Here is a 22,962-nt window from a genome sequence, read left to right as displayed (position 1 = left end):
AGCCATGCCGCGCACAGCGGGCAGAGTGGCCGCGAAGCTACTAGGGAGGGGTCCAGACCTGGGGCCTGGTGAAGGCGCGCCGCCCAAGCCGGTCGGACCGGACCCTGGTTCCCATCCCGCACAGTTGCGGGAAGGCTGTAGCGCCGAGCAGCGCGAGCAGCGCTGGCGTAGTGGGCGGGGTCCCAGCTCCCGAGGCACCCGGCGCGCAATGGGTATGGCCTTGCCGAGGGCGGAGCTTGGCTTGGGGCCAAGTGGGAGGGGTCGGGCCGGGGCGGGGCCTGGTGGCTGCGCGGAGCTGTTGGGTGCTCCGAGGCGACCCGGCCGCCGGCCGCTCCTCAGTGCGCTGTTCCGCACTTGCTGCCCTCGCCCGGCCCCAGGCGCCGCTGCCATGCGGCTGGCGCTGCTCTGGGCCCTGGGGCTCCTGGGCGCGGGCAGCCCTCTGCCTTCCTGGCCGCTCCCAAATATAGGTGAGTCCTCGGCCTGTAGTGGGTCAGGGGGCGGACTGGGAGGAAGGTGCAGGAAAGTCGGAAGGCATTAGGGTAATGGGGCCGGACGGAGACACTGGGAGAGCCCAGCCGAAGCGCGGCACGACCTGGTCCGTTGTCCTGGGCCTAGGGCCCGGTGACTTGGCGATGGAGTGGAGAGGGGAGGAGAGGGGATGCCGGCGCCCCCTTCCTCCTGCCTGGTCATCCTCTGCGCGGTCCCTGCGGACACTTTCAGGCTCAGGTACCAGGTACCGAGGGGCCTGTCCAGCGCCACTTCAAGATCGTGGTGAGAGGGTAGCTGCTCCCCAGGACTGGCATCTTCGCTGCTCTGGGGCCTAGCTTACCGTTCCACCCGGTGCCAGGGCGCTGAGCGGGCATGGCTTGTAGGGTTTAGTGAAGAGGATTCTCTCTAGCCTGTATTCCAGGCCTGGGGCCGCCAGGCACTCCTCACCCTGGTGCTGTTGCCACCAGTGCCTGGCCGAGCGGGAGGGGCCCGAGAGGAGCCAGGAGAAGGGAGAATTGGCCAGGAAAGAGGCTGGGACACCAACTCCTCCTTGGAACTTTCACTTCCCGCTGCTGTCTTGGGCCGGGACCGAGAGGGCAGGCGCGGGTGGAGTGTCCGGAGGAGAGAGGGCCATTGTGTGTTGGGGGGGTGGGGGGGTGCTCGGGGAGGAAGCAGAGGCTGTAGGCAGCGGGTGTGCCTGACTGGGCATGAGGGTGTTTAGGGAGGTGGGGTGTTTGCACTGCTCACCCAGAAATGGGCGTTTCTGGCATCTCCGATGTGAGCGAAGGGGAGGGTGAGCGGGCACCCGGCCACAAGGCTTAGCTCAGTCTCGAGAGGGGGCGTTCCTGAAGTGGGGGGAGAGTGATTGGGAGGGAGTGGGAACAGAGGAGGGTCCCTGTGAGAACCTGGGATTGGCCGGAAGGGGACAAGGAGGGCCACAGGCTGAGCAAGCCAAAAGTCTTTCTTGAGGACTTGTGAATGGGTGGGTGGAAAGTCATAAATTAGAGAGACACCCCCTCCTTCCAGTATTCTCCTTTAAGTCTCAGCATGCAATGCAGAAGTCCCTCAGGTGCCTAAGGACCTTGATCGGCTGGGAACTGGTGGGTCTGAGGGCACCTGCCACCCCCAGCCGTGCTGTCGATTTCCTCAGTACTGTCTTCGGGTGTCCTGGGACCTGCAGGTGGCACCGAGGAGCAGCAGGCAATGTCAGAGAAGGCCCCGAGGGGGCCCTTGGAGCCCCAGGACCTTCAGGACGATCTCCCGATTAGCCTCAAAAAGGTGCTTCAGGTGAACTCCCACTCCCCTCTAATAAATAAACGAATCCACACACACCCCTGCATAGTCAGGTGTCTCAAGGCCAAAGCTTGGCTGAGGAGCTGGTGGGTAGAGCTCGCTGTAGTGGGTCTATCCCAGGCCCAGCTGCCTCTCCCACCACACCCCAGCACCTGGCTTCACTTATCTCCCTCTCCCTCTGCACGCACATCTGTCTGCCTCAGCCCCACCCAACCCATCCATCTCCACTGGGGAAATTGTGAAGCCAAACTTGCTTTCTTCATCTCATGTTGTTGGTTTTTTCAGTGGGGGGATTTGGAAAGAGTCAGGACCTTACCAAACCACCCCCCCACCCCATTCTAAAGCTGAGTCAGAGGAAGGGCTGGGGCTTGTGCTGGGTCCTACACGGTGCTTCCTCTCTGGGCAGGAAGCCGAGAAGGGGCGGCTCAGATACCTTCCTTGACCTCCCCACACAACCCCCCAGAACAATGCCGCACGCCAGGCAGGGCTTCCTGGCCCCTCCCCTGGGATCCCCCCACCAGTGATCTAATCGCTGGTGCTCTTCTGAGGGCCTTAGGTTTTCTGGTTAGAGAGGCTGGGAGTTGTGGGCAGGTCTAGGGAGGTGACCTGCCCTCTGGTGCCCACAGACCAGTCTGCCTGAGCCCCTGAGGATCAAGTTGGAGCTGGATGGTGACAGTCATATCCTGGAGCTGCTACAGAATAGGTAATAGTGATGGTGGCAACAACAGTGACCACATGGCCAACAACTTGTATAGCATTTATTATGTGCCAGGTACTAAGTGCTTGTGCTCATTTAATCCTCATAACAACCCTGTAAGGGAGATACTATCATGTATTATTGTCCTCATTTTATACATGAGGAAGTCAAGGCACAGAGAGATTAAATAACTTGCCCCAGGTGACACAGCTAGTATGTGGTGAAAACCAGATTGGAATTCAAATAAACTAACAGAGTCAGCGGCCCACCCAGTATACTTTGCTGCCCTGGTGTCAGGGAGTGGAAAAGTTGGCTGGGGGGTGTTGCCTGGTCCCCAGCCCCACCACCACCTTCAGGCCTCTGCTTGTCAATGCACAACCTGGGAAGTGGCTTGAGCACTGCCTTCTTTTCCTTCACTCCACAGGGAGTTGGTCCCAGGCCGCCCAACCCTGGTGTGGTACCAGCCCGATGGCACTCGGGTGGTCAGCGAGGGACACACTCTGGTGAGTGAGGCCCTCTTGTGCTGTTTTTGGCTTAGGGGAAAGAGGAAGGGGGTAACTGCAAGGTGAGAAGACACTGCATATTTTTACTGTCAAGCTAGACTCCTCAGTTCCAGTCCTGGTCTGCTCTCTGAGACAACACTAATGTTGTTCCTGTGCTGCAGGAGAACTGCTGCTACCAGGGAAGAGTGCAGGGATATGAAGGCTCCTGGGTGTCCGTCTGCACCTGCTCTGGGCTCAGGTATACTGGGCGGATTTGATGACAGTAAAGAAAGTAAGGAGACCCAGGCATGGAGCTGAAATGTTTTCTGACTTCCTTTCTTTTTTCTTAGAGGCTTGGTGGTCCTGTCCCCAGAGAGAAGCTATACCCTGGAGCAGGGGCCTGGGGACGTTCAAGGTCCTCCCATTATTTCCCGAATCCAAGATCTCCACCTGCCAGGCCACACCTGTGTCCTGAGCTGGCGGGAACCTGTACACACTCAGACTCCACCAAAGCACCCCCTGGGACAGCGCCACATTCGCCGGGTGAGGATGAATGGCAGGGGAGTGGGCTTCGGTTGTCTTGAGGGCTGACCCCCAGACACTCAGAACTATGTGTTCACAGTAACAACAGCTCCTGCGAATGGAGCACTTTCCACATGTTGGGAACTTTGTGAACATTAGCCCGTGTACTCCTCCCATACCTAGGAGGTACGTGCTATCAATAGCTCTATTTTAAAATGAAGAAACCTTACAAAAAGTATTCAGGCATGGTGGCATGCGCCTGTAGTTTCAGCCACTCAGGAGGCTGAAGTGGAAGAATCGCTTGAGCCCAGAAGGCGGAGGTTACAGTGAGTCGAAATCGAGCCACTACACACCAGCCTGGGTGACGGAGTGAGACCTCATCTCAAAAAATAAAATGAAAATGAGGCCGGGCGCGGTGGCTCAAGCCTGTAATCCCAGCACTTTGGGAGGCCGAGATGGGTGGATCACGAGTTCAGGAGATCGAGACCATCCTGGCGAACACGGTGAAACCCCATCTCTACTAAAAAATACAAAAAACTAGCTGGGCGAGGTGGCGGGCGCCTGTAGTCCCAGCTACTCGGGAGGCTGAGGCAGGAGAATGGCGTAAACCTGGGAGGCGGAGCTTGCAGTGAGCTGAGATCCAGCCACTGCACTCCAGCCTGGGAGACAGAGCAAGACTCCGTCTCAAATAAAAAAAAAAAAAAAAAAAAAAAGAAAATGAAATGAAATGAAAAAAAATAAAATAAAATCTAGCTGAGACAGGTTAGGTGGTTTGCCTGAGGCCATACAACCAATAAATGGCCTATCCATATTAGTTGTATTTGGCTCAAACTCTTCATCTGTCTTATGATCCCATTTGCAGAGAGCTCTCACTTGGTTATAGATAATACACAGTTACCAGTGATAAAGCAATATAAACCCAATTTCCTAATTTGTAAAATGAAGATAATAAAACTACTTGCTGCAGAGAGTTGCTGGGAAGATTAAATGAGTCACTATAGATGTGAAGTGCTTAAAACTGTGCCAGGCATATGGTAAGTGACAAGAGTTGATGTTGGGATTTTTTCAAATTATTATTATTACTTTTTTTTTTGAGACGGAGTCTCGCTCTGTCGCCCAGGCTGGAGTGCAGTGGCCGGATCTCAGCTCACTGCAAGCTCCACCTCCCGGGTTTACGCCATTCTCCTGCCTCAGCCTCCCGAGTAGCTGGGACTACAGGCGCCCGCCACCTCGCCCGGCTAGTTTTTTGTAATTTTTAGTAGAGACTGGGTTTCACCATATTAGCCAGGATGGTCTCGATCTCCTGACCCCGAGGTCAGGAGATCGAGACCATCTCGGCCTCCCAAAGTGCTGGGATTACAGGCTTGAGCCACCGCGCCCGGCCATCAAATTAATATTATTATTATTATTATTATTATTTGAGACAGAGTCTCGCTCTGTCACCCAGGCTGGAGTGCAGTGGTGCGATCTCGGCTCACTGCAAGCTCCGCCTCCCAGGTTCACGCCATTCTCCTGCCTCAGCCTCCCAAGTAGCTGGGACTACAGGCGCCCACTACTATGCCCGGCTAATTTTTTGTATTTTTTAGTAGAGACAGGGTTTCACCGTGCTAGCCAGGATAGTCTGGCTCTCCTGACCTCGTGATCCGCCCACCTCGACCTCCCAAAGTGCTGGGATTACAGGCCTGAGCCACCACGCCTGGCTAAATTATTATTTTTTAAAAATTTGAAAAAAAACCACTGAGTTTGGAGCCAGAAAAGCATGGGTCTAATCCGACCTTCATTATCTACTTCCTGGTCCTCCTTGGCAAGTTCCTGGGCCCTCTGGCCCTCAGTGGCTCATCTGTAAAATGGGCTCTTCACCCTCCTGTTTCACCCACAGAGTAGGAGTGGCTGCCTCTTGGTCAGCCCTGCACAGCTGTTGGCTGCGAGCGGCAGGTTTGCCTGATACTTCTTTTTGTCCATAGTGGAGGCGGGATGTGGTAACAGAGACCAAGACTGTGGAGCTGGTGATTGTGGCTGATCACTCTGAGGTGAGCCAGCTGGCCCCTGCGCATCCTCCTCCCCCCACATTGCCCTGCCGCCTTTCATGTCACCTCTCTTGGCCTACAGGTCCAGAAATACCGGGATTTCCAGCACCTGCTGAACCGCACACTGGAAGTGGCCCTCTTGCTGGACACAGTGAGTGCTGGACAGGGCAACCCCCACCCCAGGCCCCTGACCATGACAGCCCCTCTTCTGAGCCCCAGCTCTCTTTCAGTTCTTCCGGCCTCTGAATGTACGAGTGGCACTAGTGGGCCTGGAGGCCTGGACCCAGCGTGACCTGGTGGAAATCAGCCCAAACCCGGCTGTCACCCTCGAAAACTTTCTCCACTGGCGCAGGGCACATTTGCTGCCTCGATTGCCTCACGACAGTGCCCAGCTGGTGACGTAAGGCCCAGACCCAGCCAGAGAGGCCAGTCCTGTCCTGGCCAAATTCACACCCCTTCAGCACCCTACCTCAGCCCCTGAAGCTCTGACCACCGTGGCTTCTGCCCTGAACTTTGGCCTCTCTGTCCCACAGTGGTACTTCATTCTCTGGGCCTATGGTGGGCATGGCCATTCAGAACTCCATCTGTTCTCCTGACTTCTCAGGAGGTGTGAACATGGTGAGTTATTTCCAGGTCTCCTCCTCATTCCCAATTCAGTTCCTCCCAAGTGTGGTGGCATTTATTCACTGAAATCCCCCTACAAAGTTGCCCAACCCCAAAGCTATGGGTATAGAGGGTGGAGGTGCGTGATGTGGCCTTTGCAGTCAGGGAGCCCTCGCTTGTGGTCAGCTCGTCACAGTGTACACAGTCATCCTCTGTGCAGTCTTCCCATTTCTTGGAGGAGGGTAGAAGGCAGCTGAGGCCCAAAGAACAGAGGTGATCTCCAAGGGCCCACAGTGAGGGAGGGGGACAGAGCTGAGCTAGAGCCCAGGTTTCTGCCATCCAGGCCTGGGTTCTCCTACTTTAGAAGCAATTCAGGAGGGAAGCAGTGCCTGCTGAGTGCCCATGAGGTCAGACATGGAGGGAACAGAAGCAGAGAGGGTGATCTGGGCATTGTGGTGGAGGCAGGCTGGGACTGGACCTGCGGTATCCCTCCCCAATGACAGGACCACTCCACCAGCATCCTGGGAGTCGCCTCCTCTATGGCCCATGAGTTGGGCCACAGCCTGGGCCTGGACCATGATTTGCCTGGGAATAGCTGCCCCTGTCCAGGTCCAGCCCCAGCCAAGACCTGCATCATGGAGGCCTCCACAGAGTGAGTAGCTGCAGGATGGAGAGAGCAGGGGGGCAAGGGGCAGGGAGAGGCCCCCAGCCCCAACCTTCCTTGCCACCCTCCCCAGCTTCCTGCCAGGCCTGAACTTCAGCAACTGCAGCCGACAGGCTCTGGAGAAAGCCCTCCTGGATGGAATGGGCAGCTGCCTCTTTGAACGGCTGCCTAGCCTGCCTCCTATGGCTGCTTTCTGTGGAAATATGTTTGTGGAGCTGGGCGAGCAGTGTGACTGTGGCTTCCCAGATGTGAGCCCCTTTCCCAAAGCCTCGCCCCACTCACTTCTGTGCCTTCACCCTGGCTCATTAGCCCTCTCCCAGGCTCCTGAGCTCCTCTTGGGTTCTGACGGGACTTCCCACCCCTCTCCTACTTGCCATGTCTGTGGGGACAGCACATGGGTTGTTCGTCTCTAGCCCTTGCTTGCTGTGTAGTTCTGGGCATCCTTCTGGTTTTGGCCTGTGGGAGGAGGAGGGATTGGAGGGAGGCTCACAGGCCCCACCTGCTCTGATGCCTGGCCCCCGTGCTCCTGCCCACAGGACTGCGCCGATCCCTGCTGTGATTCCTCAACCTGCCAGCTGAGGCCAGGGGCACAGTGTGCATCCGACGGACCCTGTTGTCAAAATTGCCAGGTGGGTAGAGACTAGACTGGCCACCCAGAGCTCACCTGCCGGGGCCAAGGTGGAAAGGGTCATTCTGACCCCCTAGCTGGATTTGCCCAGTGCCCACACTGATGCTCATCCACCCTTGACAGCTACGTCCATCTGGCTGGCAGTGTCGTCCTACCAGAGGGGATTGTGACTTGCCTGAATTCTGCCCAGGAGACAGCTCCCAGTGTCCCCCTGATATCAGCCTAGGGGACGGCGAGCCCTGCGCTGGTGGGCAAGCTGTGTGCATGCATGGGCGTTGTGCCTCCTATGCCCAGCAGTGCCAGTCACTTTGGGGACCTGGAGCCCAGCCCGCTGCGCCACTTTGCCTCCAGACAGCCAATACCCGGGGAAATGCCTTTGGGAGCTGTGGGCGCAACCCCAGTGGCAGCTACGTGTCCTGTACCCCTAGGTAAGTGAGGAAACCTGGCTCCTCCTTTGGGTTTCTGGGAGTCTTGGCCCTGCTTCTGCTAACCTGTGTGCCCTTCCCCCTCCCCCCCAGAGATGCCATTTGCGGGCAACTCCAGTGCCAGACAGGTAGGACCCAGCCTCTGCTGGGCTCCATCCAGGATCTACTCTGGGAGACAATAGATGTGAATGGGACTGAGCTGAACTGCAGCTGGGTGCACCTGGACCTGGGCAGTGATGTGGCCCAGCCCCTCCTGACTCTGCCTGGCACAGCCTGTGGCCCTGGCCTGGTGAGCAGCCTGGGTGGGCAAGACCAGGTGTGAGAAGGGACATTTGGACCACAGTGAAGTGCCCAGACTTCACCGTTCACCAATGTCAAAGGCAGGGACTCCAAGGGAAGTCAGTTTCTTACTTCAGATGGAGCAAAGTCCTACCAACCCACTACGCGCCGGTTTCACCATGTGTAAACGCAGGGTGTGACCTCAACCTTGTTGGCCTCCCAGTCCCATTAAAACTCTGTAGGAATCTGATCCAGGCTTTTCTCTCCCTGGGTCAGGTGTGCATAGACCATCGATGCCAGCGTGTGGATCTCCTGGGGGCACAGGAATGTCGAAGCAAATGCCATGGACATGGGGTGAGCTGGGATGGGGGAAGTGGAAGGGAAGCAGAGAGCCTCTAGAGAGGAAAAGGATGCTGGGCTTTGGAAACAGATATATCTGGGTTCTAATCCTTGCTCTACTACTTCCTAGTTGTGTGACCTCAGGCTGGTTACTAACTTTGCTGAGCTCAGTTTCCCCACCTATCAAATGGTTATAATAATAGTATCCCCATCCAGGGCACATGAGGTGAGTATGAAAGCATCTAGCACAGGCTGGGCACGGTGGCTCATGCCTGTAATCACAGTTTTGTTTGTTTGTTTGTTTTGTTTTGAGACAGAGTCTCGCTCTGTTGCCTAGGCTGGAGTGCACTGGTGCGATCTCAGCTCACTGCAACCTCCGCCTCCCAGGCTCAATTGTTTCTCTTGCCTCAGCCTCCCTACTAGCTGGGATTACAGGCACCCGCCACCACACCCAGCTAATTTTTTATTTTGTTTTTTTGTTTTTGTTTTTTTTTTTTGAGACGGAGTCTCACTCTGTCGCCCAGGCTGGAGTGCAGTGGTGCGATCTCGGCTCACTGCAAGCTCCGCCTCCCAGGTTCATGCCATTCTCCTGCCTCAGCCTCCTGAGTAGCTGGGACTACAGGCGCCCGCCACCGCGCCCTGCTAATTTTTTGTATTTTTAGTAGAGACGGGGTTTCACCGTGGTCTCGATCTCCTGACCTTGTGATCCGCCCGCCTCGGCCTCCTAAAGTGCTGGGATTACAGGCGTGAGCCACTGCGCCCGGCCTTAATTTTTTATTTTCAGTAGAGATGGGTTTCACCATGTTGGCCAGGCTAGTCTCAAACTTCTGACCTCAAGTGATCTGCCCGCCTTGGCCTCCCAAAGTGCAGAGATTACAGGGGTGAGCCACTGCACCCAGCCAAATCACAGTACTTTGGGAGGCCACGGCAGGAGGATCACTTGAGGCCAGGAGTTCAAAACCAGCCTGGTCAACATAGTGAGACCTCGTCTCTATCAAGGAAAAATTTAAAAATTAGGCCTGCTGGTGCACACCTGTGCTCCCAGCTACTTGGGAGGCCAAGGCAGGAGGATTGCTTCAGCCCAGGAGTTCGGGGCTGCAGTGAGCCATAATTGCACCACTGCACTCCAGCCTGGGCAACAGAGTGAGACTCCATCTTACTTGCTGTCTAAAATAAAATAAAACAAAACAAAACAAACACAAAGAAAGCAAGCATGTACCACAGTGCCCAGCACACAGAAGATGTTCAGTAAGTGTTAGTTTGATCTAATTTGCTCTGGTGTGGATAAAGACCCTCCAGGCTCTCTCTACACATCATACCCAGCACAACCCCTAGTTGTAGAAATGTGAGATCTTGAAAAGCTAGAGACAAGGAAATAGTTCCAGAGTGCAGTGTTCCTCATTGCTCACCTTACACCTCCTAGGTCTGTGACAGCAACAGGCACTGCTACTGTGAGGAGGGCTGGGCACCCCCTGACTGCACCACTCAGCTCAAAGGTGGCATGGGGTTGGGGGACAGGGGCGGCTGGGAGGGCAAAGTGGCTCATGCTTTATCTTTCCCCCTCGGCCCTCTCTTTCTGACCCCCCTTTTCTGCTGGTTCCCTGAGTCTGCCCCTTGACCCCTTCACTCTCCCTGATCACTTGACTTCACTCCCTGCCCCCTGCGCCTTCATGGCTCTAGAGTTCTTAGCCCTGCCCTCCTTTAAACCTGACTTCCGCCCACAGCAACCAGCTCCCTGACCACAGGGCTGCTCCTCAGCCTCCTGGTGTTATTGGTCCTGGTGATGCTTGGTGCCAGCTACTGGTACCGTGCCCGCCTGCACCAGCGACTCTGCCAGCTCAAGGGACCCACCTGCCAGTACAGGTATGAGCATCACCTCCCTGCTACCACTTCCTTTAACTGGGGACAATGCTGAAGGCTGCCTCACCTCTGCAGCCCCTGCAACCTGGTTCTGAGCCCCAAGCCCCTTGGACCTTAAACTTGCTGACTGCCATACCCCACACCTCCCTTCCCTATATGCACCCACAGCTTTTTACCTCACAGCTGTGCCCCTGTGGGGTGGCTGGAGTGCAAGGGCCATTTCTCCTCAGGAGCTCCTGTGCTGGATAAGTGGGGTCTTCCCTCAAGCTAATAAATAACGCCCCCCACCGGCCCCACCACAATTTTACCTATACTGCACATAAGTGCCTGCAAAGAAAGGGTTAACCCCACTCAAGGATGGCATAAGGTAGAGAACAGGGTCTGAGGCTGGGCCCTCTCCCTTCTTGCCTTTCCGCATGCATAGGGCAGCCCAGTCTGGTCCCCCTGAGCGGCCAGGACCTCCGCAGAGGGCCCTGCTGGCACGAGGCACTAAGGTGAGTCCCAGTTGCCAGAGGAAAGGGACTCCACCTTGGCCAGGCATCCAGCTTGGACCCTGGGGGGTGCACATTAAAGGCTCCAGACTCAGAGAAAGGCTAGCACTGCCCAAGAGTCAGTCAGAGGAGTCAGGGCCAGCCCTGCCCTGCCCTCCCCTCCCCTCGCTACAGGCAGAGAAGCTGAGTCCAGAAGAGTGGGGAGGGCAGCCAGCTGGAGCAGGGGCTGCTGGGCTCCATCCACTGGCCAAGAGGTGGCTTTGAGAGGTGGGTCTATCTGTGCCCCCAGCAGTGACCCCAGGAGGGCACAAGGGCAGTGGTGCTCAGAATGGCCTTCCCTGGGCCCAGGTCACCATGTTAGAAGGGCTGGTGAGCACCCCCGCCCTGAGCCCTCTGCTTGGATGATGGGAGTGTGTGCACACCTCCTCCCCACTTGCTCCCCACCTGCATGCACCTACATAACTGCATGCACAGCACCCACTGCCCTGGGCCCCTGCCAGCCCTCCCTGGGCACTGACCCTTCTCTGCCCACTCTGTCTCTCTGCTTCCTCTTCCCCCTCTGTGCCCATCTGCCCCTCCTGCCCTCTCAGCAGGCTAGTGCTCTCGGCTTCCCGGCCCCCCCTTCCAGGCCGCTGCCGCCTGACCCTGTGCCCAAGAGACTCCAGGTAAATCTGGGCCAGGACCCGCCCTGAGCCAAGGCAGGTGGGAGGCTTGGTACCCAACTGCAGTTCTCATCCCTGCTCCCTGCCAGTGGTGCTCTTCATTAGGTGATCGGGGTGCCCCTCAGCCTTCAGACACTCTGAGCCCCAGAAGCAGCAAAGGGTGAGCCTCCTGCCTTGGTTTCTACCACCATCTGGTGGTCAGTGGCGGGACTGCAGTCGGCCAGGGACTCCGCGGTTGACCTACACCTTCCTCCCCTGAGACATCAGCTGGCATGCCTCCAAACCCTCTGCGCATGCCCTCATTCTCTCCTGCCCCCTGGCTGACTTTGCATGTTGACTTGAACCCCTCTGGGGAATCTCTATGCATGTCCACAGCCCCTGGTTATGCTCTCACAGCCACTGCCCCTCTCTCTGTTCAGGCTGAGCTGGCTGGCCGACCCAATCCCCCTACCCGCCCTCTGCCCGCTGACCCGATGGTGAGAAGCCCGAAGGTAACGGTGGGGGGAGAGAAGGGCACGGCCTCTCCCCCCATCTAGGGCTGTGGTGCTGGTAGCCATGACGGTGGTGGCCGTGGCGAGATGCCCCCTCAGTGCATGAGGGCACATATCCAGGTGGTGCCTTTAATAGTGACAGGTTTGTTTGCAGACAAGGGTGACCGATGGTGCTGCCCCCAAGCTGGTGTTCCCCAGCACCAGTGCGTTGGGGGTGGGCAACATGACACCCCTCCCCCCACCTAAGCCGGCCTCCTGCCTTCTCTCCCTCAGTCTCAGGGGCCAGCCAAGCCCCCACCCCCAAGGAAGCCACTGCCTGCCGACCCCCAGGGCCGGTGCCCATCCGGTGACCTGCCAGGCCCAGGAGCTGGAATCCCGCCCCTAGCGCTACCCTCCAGGTAGGAGGAGCCCTGGGGATGGGTGGGCAGGGCGAGTGACCTGGGGGAAGGGGGTGGGCAGGGCGAGTGACCTGGGGGAAGGGGGTCTCTGACCCTTTTTTCTCGGCTTCCCGCACTCCAGACCAGCGCCACCGCCTCCGACAGTGTCCTCGCTCTACCTCTGACCTCTCTGGAGGTTCCGCTGCCTCCAAACCGGACTCAGGACTTCAAGAGGCGGACGTGCCCTCTGGAGTCCCCTACCATGACTGAAGGCGCCAGAGGCTGGATGCGATGTCTTAAGGCTCCGGGCACCACCACGCGCTGTCAAGCAGCACTCTAGGGACCGGCGGCGTAGCTGCAGCTGGGGTTTGGGGAGCGGCTGGGGGTTGGAAGGGGTTGAGGGAGGTACGCACAGCCTGTCTCTGCTCAGCTGCAATAAACGTGACATCTTGGGAGCGTTACGCAGTCTGTCTGCTTCTAGAAGCCGGGTCGCTCCTGCTGCGGTTCCAGGTCTGGCCGCCAGGAGACGCTGCTGCCTCAGATGAGGGCGGGCTGTGTGGGGCGGGAGTACCAGAATGGGTCGGCGTGTGTCCCGGGATGCTCGCGGCTTCCCTCTGCCCAGACTGGGGTGGCTTTCGGCGCAATCTGTCAAGCCATTGGACCTGCCGTCCTGACTCTGACCACTGGCTGGGAAAAGTGGATCTGGCTGGTGTTCTCAGAGCCCAGGAGCCAGGGCGGAGCGGGGCGGCGGCTGCTCCCACGATCCCAAGGCCGCGCACCTGCCTCCTCCCCTTCAGCCGCCGCCACCTGAGGGATCCGGAACAAAGGTGCTTTGTACAGGCCGCAACCACCTCATTACTTCGTCTTCGGGACTGGGGCCGCGTGGGCTCCCAGCCCGGATCGAAGGTGTGGAGCGGCAAGGGACAGACACCAATCCCAAAGTGAGCATCTAGTGCGCCACCTAAGGCTCTTTAGGGAATGTGGTCCCAGAAGCTGTGTTGTCCCTTCCGCTTGCACTATCCCTAGATTTGCAAAGAAAACGGGGCAGTATATGAAGGTGGTTGGATAGGCTAAGGTTATGTACCCTTATTTAAAATCTTCCAAACTTCTAATAAGGCAGTCTACCCAGGACTAAAGCAGACACGACAGGGATGACCTCCCTAAAAATACTGCTGTTGGAATACGTCCTTCCTCCCCGCCCCCTCGCTGTGAGGTGCAGCCTCAGCGGAAGCTTTGGCGAACCCGGCGTGCGCTGCGGTGCACAGAGGGTTAACTGGAGTTGGCGCTGGATGGAGAGGAGGAGACGCGCTCCCATTGGCGGAAAGTTATCCAGGGCGGGGTCTGTGAATCTCCGCACCCCACCCCCCTTTCCATAAACCCCCTCTTCACTTTGTACCTTTCTCGCCTCGACTGTGAAGCGGGCCGGGACCTGCCAGGCCAGACCAAACCGGACCTCGGGGGCGATGCGGCTGCTGCCCCTGCTGCAGACTGTCCTCTGGGCCGCGTTTCTCGGCTCCCCTCTGCGCGGGGGCTCCAGCGTCCGCCACGTCGTCTACTGGAACTCCAGTAACCCCAGGTAGCCGGGCCGAACCGGGCGAGCGCCTAGCCAAGTCTGCGCGCTCCCGGGCCTTGCGCGCGCCCGCCACCCGCTCTGTGCGCGGCGCCGCCTGAAACTGGCCTAGCGTCAGGGCTCCTTTGTTTGAGCCGGCGGGGGAGGGGGGAGGGGGGAGGGGGGAGGGGGGGAGGGGGGAGGGGGGGGGGGAGGGAGGAGAGGCGAGGCGCGCCCTGGGTCTCCCCACAGCCCGCATGTGTTAGGGGGCAGGCAGAAGACCCCAGCCCCAAGGGTTGTCTAGGGGGTCTTGGAGCATGGAGCTGGTGGGGGGCTTTGCCCGCACTCCGGGCTCCGCCCCCCTCGCTGCTCTCCTGGCATCCCCAGCCTCCCGCCGGCTAGAGCTGGGGCTGGCGAACTTGAGATCAAGGGAGGGGGCTTCACTCTTGTGAAAGAGCGTGGGTTACTGTCCTGCCCCCTGGGTCTCACTCTGGCTCTTGCTCTGTTTCCTGATCTCATTTGCTATCTCTGCTTTCATCTCTGTCTTTATTGGTCCTTCTGTTTCTTTCCAGTGTCAGCCCTGCCCTTCTAGCCGAATTACCTCTGGGCAAGTCTCGTGACCCTCCTAACCTCATATATCTCACCTGTATAATGGGCTAATAATACCTAGTACCCTGGGAAGTCCGGCGGGGTAAGTGAGGTCATGTATGTGAAAGAAGCTCAGGCTGTACAGATATAAACTATTATTTCTTTCTCTCTCCTGAGCTGCCTGCCCTTGAACCTCAGTATATTTTACTGTTTCCAACCCCCTCCCCAAGTCTCCATGTCTCTTCTGTTTCCCAGCTGTTTTTCTTTCTGATTTTCTACTTGAGACAATCTGTGACTCTATTCATTTCTTCACTCACTAACATTTATTTATAAAACACACACTGGCCGGGCGCGGTGGCTCAAGCCTGTAATCCCAGCACTTTGGGAGGCCGAGACGGGCGGATCACGAGGTCAGGAGATCGAGACCATCCTGGCTAACACGGTGAAACCCCGTCTCTACTAAAAAAAAAAAAAAAAAAAAACTAGCGGGCGAGGTGGCGGGCGCCTGTAGTCCCAGCTACTAGGGAGGCTGAGGCAGGAGAATGGCTTAAACCCGGGAGGCGGAGCTTGCAGTGAGCTGAGTTCGGGCCACTGCACTCCAGCCTGGGTGACAGAGCGAGACTCTGTCTCAACAACAAAAAAAAAAAAAAAAAACACATACTGTGTGTGCCCGGCCCTGTGATAGGTTGCAGGGGATTAACTATATAGATGAGAAGATCAAGACCCTGCCCTCTGGGATTCCACAGACTCTGGAGAACAGGCGCAGTCAGCAGAGCCTGCGTAAAGACAGGTCATTACAATATCAAGTGATAAGAGCTTTTGTTGTCCTTGGACTCTGAATTCCTCTATCTCTGTCACAGACCAATGCTTCTGAATCGCGTGGAGGACCTGTTAAAAATTCAGGTTTCTCACTCCCCAGTCTTAAGGTTTCTGGCTCATTCATTCAATCCACAAATATTTATTGAACACTGTCTTGTGCTGGGCACTTTTTCAGGCACGGGGAATGCGGTAGAACAAAACTTACCAAGGCCCTGTCCTTGCTCAGCTTGCGTTCTAGTAAGTCTGGACTGGCTAAGCCCAGGAAGCTTCATTTTGAATCAGAACTGATACAGGTGGGCCTTGGACCACCCATTGGAAGCTTTTCCTACGTCACGCTTCGCTGTGTTTGTGGTGTGGGGGGGTGGTTCATGCAGCATTTGGTACTGTGGGGAGCAGCCTGTTCCAGCCCTTCCCACCTGTGCTGGCTTCCCCAGGCAGCTCCCAAGAGGTGGGGAAGGGAGTGCTGAGAAGACTGAAGACTAGGTAGTATGTGGACTCCCCCCATGCCTGGCACTTGCTCCTCCTGGCCAAAAAAGGGAGGCACCTAGCACCCACTCCTTCATTCTTTTTTTTTTTTTTTTTTTTGTTAATTTTTAGAATTTAGAGACAGGGTCTTGCTCTGTCACCCAGGCTGTAGTGCGGTAACATGGTAATAGCTTGCTACAGGAACTCATGGGCACAAAGGATCCTCCCGCCTCAGCCTCCCAAGTAGCTGGGACTACAGGATTGCACCACCACACATGGCATGCATGCATTTATTTATTTCTTCATTCATTCATTCATTCATTCATTCATTTATTTATTTATGGTAGAGACAGTCTCACCATGTTGCCCAGGCTGGTCTTGAACTCCTGGCCTCAAGCAATCCTCCCACCTCAGCCTCCCAAAGTGCTGGGATTCAGATACTAGCCACCACACCTGGCCTCCCTCATTCTTTTTTTACCATGATGTTCTTTTCACCCTTGGGTTGAAGTCTAAAGGACAGTGTTCCTCACTTTGTATCTGTGTTTGAGGAGACCTTTCCCAACCCCTGTCTCCTCCTCTGTATCTGCAGCTGCACTGTGTGCAACTGTACCTCCTGCCTCTGCCCAGCTTCTTCACAGCATCCATCCACCTGACATTGATCAAGCCTGGTGCTGTACCACGTTGAGTGTTGGGCACTGGGGCTAGAGAGGTGTGTGGCAGCTCCACCCTGAAAGATAGGGTGTGGTGACCCTCCTTCTGGCATCTAAGCTGTGTGGTTATGGGCACTGCAGGTCTTAGCCTCTCGGAACCTGTGAATCAATCATCTCATCCATTTCTTGCACTCTCTTTGTCTCTCAAGAGTTGTCAGTCTGGGGACCTTGGGTCTTCCTGAGCTTCTCCGTCGCCCATGGGTGGGGGAGAGGCTGGCAGGGGCCTCTGAGAAGGGGTGTCTCTGGCCTCCATGGCCATGGTGTGGTGCCCTCCCCTCCTCAGCCCACCCCTGTCTTATGCCTGCAGGCTGCTTCGAGGAGATGCCGTGGTGGAGCTGGGCCTCAACGATTACCTAGACATTGTCTGCCCCCACTATGAAGGCCCAGGGCCCCCTGAGGGCCCCGAGACGTTTGCTTTATACATGGTGGACTGGCCAGGCTATGAGTCCTGCCAGGCAGAGGGCCCCCGGGCCTTCAAGCGCTGGGTGTGCTCCCTGCCCTTCGGCCACGTCCAATTCTCAGAGAAGATTCAGCGCTTCACACCCTTCTCCCTCGGCTTTGAGTTCTTACCTGGAGAGACTTACTACTACATCTGTGAGTGGCCAAGGGCACACTGGATACCTCTTGGAAGGGTAGGGAGGGGGAAGGAGAGACCTGGGAAGAGGAGGGGGCTGGGTCTCTAATGTACACTGGGTTGGGGCCGGGGCTGAACTCAGGACTGAGGAGGGAAATGTCTAGTAAGGCGAAAGTAGGAGGAGCTAGAAAAGGGGGCCAGGGAGAAGAGAGGCCTGGATGGGGCCTAATACATGGGTGTGGCCCCAAAGTAAGGAAACGCTTTCCAGGGACCTGGAGAGAAGAAAAGCTGGAAACGCTTTCCAGGGACCTGGAGAGAAGAAAAGCTGGGAGGGTCTGAAACAGTTTGAGGCATACAAAGGGGTGACTCCCTGTGCTAACTTCTTCCCAATTTCCCACTACCCAGCGGTGCCCACTCCAGAGAGTTCTGGCCAGTGCTTGAGGCTCCAGGTGTCTGTCTGCTGCAAGGAGAGGAGTAAGTGGGTTGGGGGCATGGACCCTACTGGCTAATGTGGGGCCTTGGGAAGGAAGGAAGGAGTGAGAAGAATCTAGGAGCATCAGACTCCAGGGATCCTGGGGAAGCTTCAAGCTGTGGTCTCTTCTCCCCATTTAGCCTTGTGGGAGCTTCTATTGCACCATCCTCTCCCCACTTCTGTTTTGTTTTGTTTTTAGATGGAGTCTGTCTCTGTTGTCCAGGCTGGAGTGCAGTGGCACGATCTTGGCTTACTGCAAGCTCTGCCTCCCAGATTCATGCCATTCTCCTGCCTCACCCTGCTGAGTAGCTGGGACTACAGGCACCCGCCACCACACACAGCTAATTTTTTGTATTTTTAGTAGAGACAGGGTTTCACCGTGTTAGCCAGGATGGTCTCGATCTCCTGACCTCATGATCTGCCCACCTCGGCCTCCCAAAGTGCTGGGATTACAGGCGTGAGCCACCGCCCCAGCTCCCCCACTTCTTTTTTAAGAGACAGGGTCTTGCTGTGTTGCCCAGGCTGGAATGCAGTGGCACGATCATACTTCACTGCAGCCTCAAACTCCTGGGTTCAAGCGATTCTCCTGCCTCAGTTTCCTGAGTAGCTGGGATTACAGGCACCCGCAACCACAACTCACAGCTGGCTAAATTACTTTTTATTTTTTGTAGAGATAGGAGCTCACTGTGTTGCCCAGGCTGGTCTTGAACTCCTGACCTCAAGAGATCTCCTGCCTCCCAAAGCACTGGGATTACAGGTGTGAGCCACCATGTCTTGTGTGGCCTCACTGCACACTTTTTTTTTTTTTTTTTTTTGAGACAGAGTCTCGCTCTGGCTCTGTCGCCCATGGCTGGATTACAGTGGTGCGATCTCAGCTTACTCCAACCTCACCTCCGGGTGCAAGCAATTCTCCTGCCTCAGTCTGCCGAGTAGCTAGGACTACAGGCATGCGCCACCTAGCTATTTTTTTTTTTTTTTTTTTTTATTAGAGGCAGAGTTTCACTATGTTGGCCAGGCTAGTCTCAAACTCCTGACCTCAAGTGATCCGCTCGCCTCAGCCTTCCAAAGTGCTGGGATTACAGGCATGAGCCATCACACTGACCTACTGTACACTTTTTTAAGCTGGCCAAGAGAATGGCGTGTCCAGGGGCAAGGCCCTTCAAGGCCTTAGCTGAGTTGGTTGCCTCTACTGGCAATTTTGGGGAGGCTTGGAAGTTGGGGCTTAGAAAGGATGAGGTCATAGATCTTGGGAAGGGATTGGCTGGTTTGGGAGACCCTGGAGGATGGTAAAGGAGGGAACTGCTAATGGGAAGGGGAGGAAGGAGGCTGGTAAAGTGGGAGGACTGATCAGTGCTACCCCCTCCCCCTCACAGAGTCTGAGTCAGCCCATCCTGTTGGGAGCCCTGGAGAGAGTGGCACATCAGGGTGGCGAAGGGGGGACACTCCCAGCCCCCTCTGTCTCTTGCTATTACTGCTGCTCCTGATTCTTCGTCTTCTGCGAATTCTGTGAACCAAGCAGACCTTCCCTCTTACCCCAAGGAGCCAGAGCCCTCCCAAGATCCCCTGAAGGAGGGGGATCCTTGCTGCCTGCACTGGGGGTACCCATTCAGACCGACAAGATGGAGCACAAGGGAGATCAGAGGGTCTGAGGTGACCCTTGCAGGTGCCTGTCCCCTCATCGCAGGCTAAACAAGAGCAGCAGACAGCCCTGGACACTCTGAAGCAGAGGCAAGACAAACACAGGTGCTTTGCAGGCTGCTCTGAGGGTCTCAGCCCATCCCCCAGGAAGACTGGGATTTGGTACGATCAAATCTTCAAGCCAGCTGGGGGCCAAGGCTGAAGACCTGGGGACAGGTGGATTGCTGGACCAGGGCAAAGAAGAAGCCCTGCCATCTGTGCCCTGTGGGCCTTTTCCCTGGGGCAGCACCTTGCCCTCCCCACGGGGTCACTCACTTGTCTTCTGTGAAGACGGACTCTTCATGAGGTTGAATTTCATGCCAGTTTGTATTTTTATAAGTATCTAGACCAAACCTTCAATAAAGCACCCGTCTTTTTGTTGCTCTCCCCAACCTACTGCCCTCAGGCCCCTTCCCTGATAGCAGGACTCCCTGTGGCCTGTACTCTCAGCTTAGCTTGGCCTGACCTCCATGCCAGCTGTGCTCAGGCCATCCATGCCAGGCCTCAGTGGGCACCCCTCTGGGCAATGTGGGGTGGGTGCCAGCAGCAGCTGTGGAGCTTGGCACCCTCTCTCACCTCCCCAACCAGCTTCCTGTGCTGAGGAGGGGCAGATGCTCCTGACAGCCCATCCGCTTGGGGCCCTGCCCAAGTCCTGGTAGCACCAAGCCGGGTGCCCAGCAAAAGCAAGGGGTAGTATTAATAGAAAGACAGCATCTGGGTTTCAGAATGCCTGGGTCCCTGAGAGTTGGTCATCCCTCCCCCTCCCCAAGGGCACTCCGGGCGGTGCCTGGCCTAGAACTGGGAAGGTGGGGTCAGATCAAAGCCTCCTTCCCCAGCGGCCTCTTTGTTCCTAGCTTTTATAAGGAGGAGGAGGTGGGGCTGAGGAGGGAGGGCCCCCTCTGCTCTCAGCCCACACTGTCTCTTCCACCTCTGGTAGGCGAGGCTATGTATGATCCCCACAAGGCGAAGTGGGGCCCTCTTTCTGAATGGTGTCCTGGATGGTGCCTGGGTAAGGGGCGCTGCTTCCCCTGCAGCTGTACTTTACCCGCCCCGGTGCCCCGCAGCCTTCACCGGCACGGTGCCAGCCCGCCTGGCACCGAGCCAGCGATCGATAGGTGGATGTTGTGCTGATTAGCTCGGCCTGGCTGCGGCAGCGAGAGGCAGCGTGTGAACACGGTTACCGGGGCGCGGGGGAGACGGCGGTGGCGGGAGGGAGACAAGAGGGAGGGCGCGAGGGGTCCAGAGATCGACACAGAGGTGCTAGGGTTTGCGAACCCCTCCCCCACCCTTTGCACACCTAGGTCAGATCCCGGTCTCTCTCGGAGCGGGCGGGGGTCCTCTCCCCCACCACCATGCACCGATTTCGGCTGCCATCGTTCATGTTAATTCTATTGCTCTGGCTGAGGCCTTGGGTGGAGGGCAACACTGCGGGCAGAGCAGACTCCAGTCAGTCCCCTCCCCCATTCGAGGCCACCTTTCAGAAAACGCCTCTTGTAGGTAGGTGCATGTATCAGGGCCTTCACCCCAAACCTTGATCTTTAGCGGGGGCGAGGGTCTGGGGCTCGAAGGAGAGGGTGTAGTCGGCTGAAGGAGAAGCTATGGGCTAGGTCTTCAGGTCCTGGGTTCAAGTTCCATCTTTACAGTCATCCAGGAGAGTGTCTATACGTTGCCATGGAAACCGGCTTACTGCTACCTCCGTCCCTCCCAAGTGAAGCCATAGGCGGAGTAGATTGGGAGCGACTGGTTAGCAGCCCTTGCCCTGGATTGAGAACTGTGGGGGTCTCACCCGGCTCCCAGCGGCCCCAGGCCACCCCTCTTTTCGCGGAACCAGGCGGGCGCGCTCGCTCTCGCGGCTGGGGCTGGCGAGCGGATGCGCCGCTGATAAGAACGCATGTGCGAAAGAGACGCGGGGCCCAGTCAGCTTTCCCCGCACTCAGACGCACGCCCTAAATGTCGGGCGCTCCCACTTGACGCGGACACACGCCCCTGCCGGCCGCCCAGCCCCTTGCAGGTGCAAGAGCTGATGCCTCAGCTACCACCGGAGCAGGGCTGGGGAGGTGGTGGGGGCGGGGGGAGTCATAAGCTTAGGCCCGCCCAGCCACAGGCGCTCAGGCCAAGCCGGCCTTCCCTACACACACTTTGCTCATAGCATGCGCAGGCGGCTGATTCAGTCCCGGGGCGCGTCCCCATGGAAAGCCAGGACTGAGTCCACTCATGGGGCCGAGACGGGCTGCAGGCGCTGGGAGGTCTTCCCCACGAGAAGCCCTCGAGGCGTGTTCCAGGGCGCGGTTCCAGGAGGCTGGGCAGGCCTGAAAGTTTTGGGGCGTAACCGATCTCCCCTAAACTCAGTAGCGCTAGGCGTCTCAGGGTGGGGCCCTCAATTTGCTGGGCCTGCCCTAGTCTCTCCCAAATAGATGCGAAAACTCCACTCATCTTTACCTCGCCCTCTTTCCCTGTTTGAGAGCCTGAGAGTCTCTGCGACCGGGAATCCTGCTCCACACTTTCTGGGGTTGCAAATCTCCCTTTTCTTCTCCAGATTTAACACTGAAGTTTTGTTCTTTTTCTGTCACCTGCCCCCTTTTTCTTCTTCCTTTTTATTAGTTCCTTCTTTCCTTTCTTTATTTTTCATTCATTCAGCACATTGTGAGCTTCCAGCGCGCCTTTCAGTAGGCCAGACGCTAGCTGGGGTCGTCGGGGGATCCCCAGCGGTGACGCAATTGAAAAGGGTGCACTCTGGCTTCCAAATAGCCAATAGAATCCCGGGGCCTGGGCCATGAGGTCATCAGCGGTGATGCCCATTGGTTCAGGTCTGGAAGTGGGGAAGGGGTCCCCATAGCAACCGACGGTGCGTCCGAGTGCAACCTGGAGAGTAATGTTTGCCTGAGCTGCTGTGGCAGCTTGGGATGGGGTGGGGAAGCTGGAGTGGAGCTCAGCTTCCCAGGTCCTGCAGCCCTAGCCCAAGCAAGCTCATCTCTCTTGAGATCCTTTTTGTCTTTCAAAGTAATGGTTAGCACCACTTAACGCAGAAAGATTAGGAATAGGTTGGTTATTGGCGACAGCATTGGGGTACTGGGTGCAGAGCTGCTGCCACCAGGAATGTCAGTACTGAGATCCTGTGTTCATCTGCATATCGTCTGCATCTCATTTGCATTCTCTTCATTTAAGGTCAAATTGGGCAGACATCTCCACATCCCCAGCCCTGTCGCCTGTTTCTGGAATCTATCACTGAGTGGCTCTGTAATCTGTCCCTCAGTTTTCCACCTTCATATCACACCTCTCCTCGAGTTCTCCAGTGTCTGTTGGGGACGGATGGGGCAAAGCCAGCTACAGAAGAAAGGATAAGGAGTTTGTTCTCCCTCTGGATGTTTGGTGACAGATGGAGAGTGCTGGTCTATACTGCTTGGAGACTAAATTGGCAAAGCCAGTGGTGGGGGGAGGTGCCCCGGCTGGGTGGAGGGTCTCCAGGGCCAAATCACCCACATGCCTGGTGGGGTGCTGGAACTAGGGATGCCTGGTTCCAGCAAGGGGCAGGCCCGCCCACCTGTCTGGTGCCAAAGCAGCTTCCTTTCTCCAATTAAACACTAATGAGGTGTCATTAACCCTTACCTTGCCTGCCAATCCTCAAGTCGAACTCAAATTCGTGGTCTCACACTGAGGGAAGGGGAGGAAAGGAGGGCTTCTGGAGAGCTGAGTGGTGGTGAGGGGACCAAGAGAAAAGAAGGCAGGATCACAGGCCTGAGTAGCATGCACGGTTATCCTTTGCAGGCTTCTGAAGGATC

The 22,962-nt window shown here is 56.8% G+C and overlaps 2 protein-coding genes and 1 long non-coding RNA gene across 15 annotated transcripts; 2 read left to right on the top strand and 1 right to left on the bottom strand.

Annotated features, from left to right (window-relative positions):
- The first annotated feature begins 256 nt into the window (after positions 1-256).
- Positions 257-12,790, top strand: ADAM15 (ADAM metallopeptidase domain 15). Of its 13 annotated transcripts, none has more exons than XM_033197242.1 (23): positions 260-467; positions 1,670-1,776; positions 2,409-2,485; positions 2,904-2,982; positions 3,144-3,220; positions 3,312-3,504; positions 5,448-5,513; positions 5,593-5,661; positions 5,741-5,910; positions 6,044-6,128; positions 6,617-6,765; positions 6,851-7,025; positions 7,314-7,406; positions 7,529-7,833; positions 7,924-8,119; positions 8,386-8,463; positions 9,872-9,944; positions 10,173-10,311; positions 10,733-10,802; positions 11,393-11,464; positions 11,881-11,952; positions 12,226-12,350; positions 12,472-12,790. In XM_033197242.1, the coding sequence occupies exons 1-23, from the start codon at positions 389-391 to the stop codon at positions 12,512-12,514; spliced, it is 2,592 nt and encodes an 863-aa protein (XP_033053133.1). In that variant the 5' UTR covers positions 260-388; the 3' UTR covers positions 12,515-12,790. The 13 variants fall into 13 exon arrangements, with proteins under 13 accessions (XP_033053145.1, XP_033053144.1, XP_033053139.1 ...); XM_033197241.1 differs by having other exon boundaries at positions 11,390-11,464; XM_033197244.1 differs by lacking the exon at positions 11,393-11,464.
- On the bottom strand, positions 12,146-12,503 carry LOC117075158. Its single transcript, XR_004433866.1, has 2 exons — positions 12,422-12,503; positions 12,146-12,390 (listed from the first exon to the last, which is right to left on the bottom strand). It is a non-coding gene; the product is annotated as an uncharacterized LOC117075158 (long non-coding RNA).
- Positions 12,791-12,936: 146 nt separating the features above from the next.
- On the top strand, positions 12,937-19,575 carry EFNA4 (ephrin A4). The gene is made up of 4 exons (XM_033197272.1): positions 12,937-13,905; positions 16,768-17,054; positions 17,440-17,508; positions 18,880-19,575. Exons 1-4 carry the CDS (start codon positions 13,793-13,795, stop codon positions 19,014-19,016), a joined length of 606 nt encoding a protein of 201 aa, XP_033053163.1. The 5' UTR covers positions 12,937-13,792; the 3' UTR covers positions 19,017-19,575.
- Positions 19,576-22,962: the final 3,387 nt, after the last annotated feature.

Source organism: Trachypithecus francoisi, unplaced genomic scaffold (assembly GCF_009764315.1).
Source record: "Trachypithecus francoisi isolate TF-2019V2 unplaced genomic scaffold, Tfra_2.0 Lachesis_group5, whole genome shotgun sequence".
In the NCBI taxonomy this organism is placed as follows: domain Eukaryota; kingdom Metazoa; phylum Chordata; class Mammalia; order Primates; family Cercopithecidae; genus Trachypithecus; species Trachypithecus francoisi.
Note: the sequence above shows the minus strand (reverse complement) of the source record. Positions and strands in the feature narration are given on the sequence as shown.

Coding starts and splice junctions, on each gene's coding strand:
- EFNA4 (XM_033197272.1), top strand. CDS start 13,793: ATGCGGCTGCTGCCCCTGCTGCAGACTGTCCTCTGGGCCGCGTTTCTC. Junction 13,906..16,767: donor TGGAACTCCAGTAACCCCAG/GTAGCCGGGCCG, acceptor TTATGCCTGCAG/GCTGCTTCGAGGAGATGCCG. Junction 17,509..18,879: donor TGTCTGCTGCAAGGAGAGGA/GTAAGTGGGTTG, acceptor TCCCCCTCACAG/AGTCTGAGTCAGCCCATCCT.
- ADAM15 (XM_033197241.1), top strand. CDS start 389: ATGCGGCTGGCGCTGCTCTGGGCCCTGGGGCTCCTGGGCGCGGGCAGC. Junction 6,129..6,616: donor TCTCAGGAGGTGTGAACATG/GTGAGTTATTTC, acceptor CCCCAATGACAG/GACCACTCCACCAGCATCCT. Junction 11,953..12,225: donor CGATGGTGAGAAGCCCGAAG/GTAACGGTGGGG, acceptor TCTCTCCCTCAG/TCTCAGGGGCCAGCCAAGCC.